Source organism: Aethalodelphis obliquidens, unplaced genomic scaffold (genome assembly GCF_003676395.1).
Source record: "Aethalodelphis obliquidens isolate GAN/ISIS:26980383/991018 unplaced genomic scaffold, ASM367639v1 scaffold3, whole genome shotgun sequence".
NCBI classification, from domain to species: Eukaryota; Metazoa; Chordata; class Mammalia; order Artiodactyla; family Delphinidae; genus Aethalodelphis; species Aethalodelphis obliquidens.
In genome coordinates, this window is record NW_020837947.1 from 24,317,351 (window position 1) to 24,323,331 (window position 5,981).

At 47.2% G+C, this 5,981-nt stretch overlaps 1 protein-coding gene across 1 annotated transcript; it reads left to right on the plus strand.

The window, feature by feature from the left end:
- The first annotated feature begins 1,006 nt into the window (after window positions 1-1,006).
- Window positions 1,007-3,388, plus strand: CITED2 (Cbp/p300 interacting transactivator with ED-rich tail 2). Its single transcript, XM_027084990.1, has 2 exons — window positions 1,007-1,241; window positions 1,702-3,388. The coding sequence occupies exon 2, from the start codon at window positions 1,710-1,712 to the stop codon at window positions 2,526-2,528; it is 819 nt and encodes a 272-aa protein (XP_026940791.1). The 5' UTR covers window positions 1,007-1,241; window positions 1,702-1,709; the 3' UTR covers window positions 2,529-3,388.
- Window positions 3,389-5,981: the final 2,593 nt, after the last annotated feature.

The following is a 5,981-nucleotide window of genomic DNA, read 5'->3' on the forward strand; positions in this document are numbered from 1 at the left end:
AATTACAAACCCGTTCGCTTCTAAATCAACCCCAAACCGTCAGGCAGAGCCCGGAGGGAGGCTATGCAAGTTTGCACACACCCCCACCTCCCGGATCAAGGGCAACAGCAGAAGCAAGAAACTGCGTATGTGCAAAAAGGTGGATCTGGGGACGAGGATCGCTGAGTTTGTTTACAGAGCAGAGACGCCTCAGCTCGGATGCCAAAGCTACCAAGAGCTGCAAACGCAAACTTAGCAGAAGCACACGTACCCCGGGAGCGGCGAGCGGCCCCGAAAGCACGGACCGGATTCCAGGGCGCTGGAGCGGAGGCGGTCAGGCCCGCGAGCGCGCTCAGTCCACCTGCAGCTGCTGCCGCTCCCCGCCCCCCCCCCCGCTCCTGTCCTTGAAAGGAGTGGGGAAAAAAATGCATCTACACGCAGAATGTCTAGATCGGGTTTACCTACTGCCCCTATAAAACCACAAAAGCACAGCCCAGGAAAGCGCGCACAGGGGAAGGGGCATTATTTGCCCGGCGCTTAAAAACCCACACGGGTAAACACAGCCATTCTTTGCAACCTGGGTAGTCTTTTGCAAACCCGGGGAGGTAGAAGGGCACTATGGACGGGGCGCTGGGTGAAACCCGTTTTCCCACAGAAAGCAGCACAGATCGCTAGGTGAGCTCGGGGTGGGGAATCCGGCCAGAGGGGGGCGGTGAGTTTTCCTCGCTGCTCTCCGGGCAGGCGCTACCTTCGGGCTGAGAGTCCAGGGAGGATTCTGTCCTTGCTCCGGGGGCGGCCTGGTCTGGTATTTGTGGGCCGGGAGGAAGCCAGCATCCGGGGTCAGCGGGGCGGCGCCTGGGCCCGCAGCCTCTGTGCACGTGCCTCCGGCAGTGGGGACTCGGCTGCCCGACCCGGTCCGGTGTGCCCGATGTTCCGGAATCCGCGTTTTCCCGCCGCCCTCCCGGAGGCTCTCGCTCCGCCCTTCCTGAAATCCCTTATATTAACTGTGCCCAAAGCCCTAAGAAACACAGCTCATTGTTGGCAGCTGCCGGGCGGTCTTGCCGAGCTGTGAGGGCAGCAGAGGGGAAATAAAAGGGAACGGCTCCGATTCTGCCCCAGCAGCTGCTGCAAGACTTCGGCGCCGACTTCGCGACAGCGAGCGCCTTGCACGCCAGAAAGGCCCCCTCTATGTGCTGCTGAGCCGGTCCTGGACCCGACGATCCCGCCCTCGGTCTTCGGAGCAGAAATCGCAAGGACGGAAGGTAAGCGCGGCGGGCGAAGCTGGCTGGGGCTTCTGCCAGCCCAGTCCTCCGAGGGCTGGGTTTGCCCGGAGGAAGAGCGTGAGGCGGAGCTGGGGAATAACAACAGGATGTGCAACAACAGGATGAGGAGGGCTGATTTAATGCCTGAAGTTCGCGGCAGAGCTACGGGGCACTTCCTTTATTAGGCGACTTCGGGGAGCAGAGGGGGGTGTGGGCTTGGGTCCCCCGCCCGATCGCAGGGGAAAGGGCTGTTTGTGCAGCGCGCGGCTCTGTTGTGGGTGGCAGGTCCGCCTTGGTGGCGAGCCCGGGTGCACAGGCTCCTAGTGGGATCCTCGGGATGATGATTCGCAGCCGAAGTGCGTCGGGTGAGCCTGGGGGCCAGAGCCGAGAAAAAGTGGGGTGCACCGAGGTGGGCGACACGTGTGGCGCAGGGCTTACCGTCTGCCCTTTTCACTTTCAGGACTGGAAATGGCAGACCATATGATGGCCATGAACCACGGGCGCTTCCCCGACGGCACTAACGGGCTGCACCACCACCCTGCCCACCGCATGGGCGTGGGGCAGTTCCCGAGCCCCCATCATCACCAGCAGCAGCCCCAACACGCCTTCAACGCGCTAATGGGCGAGCACATACACTACGGCGCAAGCAACATGAACGCCACGAGCGGCATCAGGCACGCGATGGGGCCGGGGACTGTGAACGGAGGGCACCCCCCGAGCGCGCTGGCTCCCGGGGCCAGGTTTAACAGCTCCCAGTTCATGGGCCCCCCGGTGGCCAGCCAGGGAGGCTCTCTGCCGGCCAGCATGCAGTTGCAGAAGCTCAACAACCAGTATTTCAACCACCACCCCTATCCCCACAACCACTACATGCCGGATTTGCACCCTGCTGCAGGCCACCAGATGAACGGGACAAACCAGCACTTCCGAGATTGCAACCCCAAGCACAGCGGCGGCAGCAGCACCCCCGGCGGCTCGGGCGGCAGCAGCACCCCCGGCGGCTCGGCGGGCACCTCGGGCGGCGGCGCGGGCAGCAGCAATAGCGGCGGCGGCAGCGGCGGCAGCGGCAGCAGCAACATGCCCGCCTCCGTGGCCCACGTCCCTGCTGCAATGCTGCCGCCCAATGTCATAGACACTGATTTCATCGACGAGGAAGTGCTTATGTCCTTAGTGATAGAAATGGGTTTGGACCGCATCAAGGAGCTGCCCGAACTCTGGCTGGGGCAAAACGAGTTTGATTTTATGACGGACTTCGTGTGCAAACAACAGCCCAGCAGAGTAAGCTGTTGACTCGATCGAAATCCCGGCGAAAGAAATCAAATCCCCCAATTTCTTCGGTGTGAATTAAAAAACATTCCCTTAGACACAGTATCTCACTTTTCAGATCGTGAAAGGTTTGAGAACTTGGAAACAAAGTAAACTATAAACTTGTACAAATTGGTTTAAAAAAATTGCTGCCACTTTTTTTTTTCTGTTTTTGTTTCGTTTTTGTAGCCTTGACATTCACCTCCCTTATGTAGTTGAAATATCTAGTTAACTTGGTCTTTTTTGTTGTTTGTTTTTACTCCTTATTTCCTCACTTTCTCCAGTGCTCAACTGTTAGATATTAATCTTGGCAAACTGCTTAATCTTGTGGATTTTGTAGATGGTTTCAAATGACTGAACTGCATTCAGATTTACGAGGGAAAGGAAAAATTGCATTAGTTGGTTGCATGAACTTTGAAGGGCAGATATTACTGCACAAACTCTGCCATCTCGCTTCATATTTTTAACTATGCATTTGAGTACAGACTAATTTTTAAAATATGCTAAACTGGAAGATTAAACAGATGTGGGCCAAACCATTCTGGATCAGGAAAAGTCATACTGTTCACTTTCAAGGTGGCTGTCCCCCTCCCCGATATGTACAGACAATAATAGGGTGTGGAATGTCATCAGTGGCAAACATTTCACAGATTTTTATTTTGTTTCTGTCTTCAACATTTTTGACACTGTGCTAATAGTTATATTCAGTACATGAAAAGATACTACTGTGTTGAAAGCTTTTTAGGAAATTTTGACAGTATTTTTGTACAAAACATTTTTTTGAAAAAATACTTGTTAATTTATTCTATTTTAATTTGCCAATGTCAATAAAAAGTTAAGAAATACTTGTTTTCTAGAAGTCATTTGGGGGTGGTTATTCCCTTTGGTGGCTTTCTTTTTTTCTCTTGAACACTTTATTGATGAGAGTAAGCATTCCAGAGGATAAATTACAGGACACTGAAACAGGTCATGATGAGCTTAAAGCGGAGAGCAGGATTTAACATAATTGGCATAATGCTTCATTGTTATCACTGTAACATGCCTCTTGGTGTCGTTTAATCAAAAGCTGCTAAGTTGTCAAAGAGCATTTTTTTCTTAATTGCCATCATCTTCAAGCGTACTCCAGAGTTTAAAAGGTTTGTAATACTAAATGTTATAAATATTATTTCACAGGGTGGGAGGGGAAAAATCAAGTGTTTCTGGTTATACCTGACTCAACTACTTAAGTGGAGGTAGACTGGAATAAAATACTGGAAGATTGATGAGGATGGCATTAAATATAAATCTACCTTTATCTCTAGTGACGAATTTTATTTCTCAGCAAAAGTATTAAAGAGAGGCACACATTTTCTAGCTTAATCTCTGAAAAAGCTTCTGGCTGGTTTATAGTTCTAAGAAGAAGAGGGAGTGGTATTCCACCTTGAGGCTTTCGATTTTGTTCTCTTAGAATATTTAAAATTTACTCAGCAAGGTTGATGCAAAGGTCAAATTACAATCTTTACAAGATGTTCCCTCTCAAGCATGCCCTGTTTTCCAGAATTCTGAGCTTTTACTGTTACAGGCATTGGGTGCAAAGGACATGAGGATAAGATCCTTTTTAATTTTACCTGGATGCGTTATCAAGAAGACATAACTACAGTCAAGTAGGTGTCAAGTTTTGCCCTATATAATCAAGCACAGGAAAAAGTAACATTGTTAAAATCTCAAATGATCCCAGTTAGAAGGAGAAAGAATTTTGTTTTCCCTTTCATGTTTTCCTAGCTTATAAGAGCAACACACGGTACACTCATGAAAAAATACGGTCTTGTATATAACCTACTGGAGGAGTACAGAAATGTAGGTTGTGGAAAATCTCACAAATAATCCTTTAAAAGAGCATTTCATTTAGACTCTTAGATTCTAATCTTAAATCCCATATTTCATAATAAAAAAATCAGGAGAGGAGGGTATACAGAAGTGTTAAATTACAGTGAGTCTGGCATAAAAGCTGATTTCAGTATAATTCAGATCACCTACATTCTATAATTCTATTTCCAAGGCAGGCCATTAAAATTAAGATGCATACTCCACTGGGTTCTTTTTACACCTCTTAATTGACACTTCCTTATTAAAAATTATGTTGTAAGTAAATAATTTCTCTGAAAATACATCGTTCAAAGCTCTTTACTCCATTTTAAAGGCTGATCCAGATTTTCCACATTAATAGTTAAAACTGAAGTTTTCTTCCACTTAGACATGTCAATAATAAATCTGCAATCAGCAGTAAATCTTCCTGGCTAAGCATTTTCACAGCAAGTTTTTTTTCCCTTTTTCTTCTTTTTTTTTTCCAGAGGCTCAAGTGAAAAAATATGTTTGCATACATATTAATACAACAATTCTAGTTCTTTTCCACTTGTGCCAGGAAGAAAATAAAAAGGAAGGACATTGGAGGCACTGTCTTTTTTTTTTTTTGCATAATGGAATCAGGAGAACTGCCTTGCCACCACCCTTCACCATTTATTCTGCCAGGGAATAAGCCACAACACCTGCTCTGTCACTAAATTCCTCCTGCTGCTCTAACGCCGGAACACGTATGTGGAGATGCAGAGCCGGAGGAACTATTATTAGATCCTGAGCCTATCTCTGCCAGAACAGGGGACTCAACAGGAAAAGCTGGGTTAAAAGCACAATTTCTCTGAAGTACAAACTCTCCCGTCCCCTTCGTTCAAATGATCTCTGTTTCATTAAAACTCTTTCATGATCAACAATTGAGCAGATTCTATGTGATATCTGCAGGTCTCTTAAGCAGGGAAAAATAACTCCTTGTTTGAACAACCTGATTAATGAAACCTGTACAGTGACCTAGATCACCAGGCTACTGGCAGACATTTGCAAAACCTTTAGCGGTCTTGCTTCCTACTAAGTTGCTTGTAGCATATGGGGAAATTTGACCTCTGTACCTTGGCCGTTTTTCAAAAAGTTCTAATATGGTACAAGAGAGCTTCTATTCTTTAAGCTTTGCCCACAATTAGACACTCTTGATTTTCAAGAAGAGATCACTGATAAGCCACAGCAAAATATCATAGAAAACACATGAGAAAAAGAAGAACACATTATAAAAAACTTATACCTCTGTTGTGGCTGCTAAAAATCCTGGTGGCAGTATCCCTGCTGGAGCTGATAAAGACGTTACAGCTATGGATGGGTGTTTGAAGAACAGTTACCTAATCACCACTGTTTATGGGGTGCAAGTCTGAAGCACTAGTACCAGAAGGCTGACATCTATTGTGAAGTTTATGGTCTCCAAGACTTTTACTACTGTAAACTGGGATAGCAATAAATTGATGTCAACATTAAAGGCCAGATCCTTTAGAGCATAATATTAATCCACTAATCTATTATGGGTGGCCAGCTTTGAAGTATAAACCTTGTGGTCCTGGACCATTAGGTGTTTTCGCC

Excerpts from the sequence above, each read along its gene's own strand:
- CITED2 (XM_027084990.1), top strand. The coding sequence starts at position 1,710 with ATGGCAGACCATATGATGGCCATGAACCACGGGCGCTTCCCCGACGGC.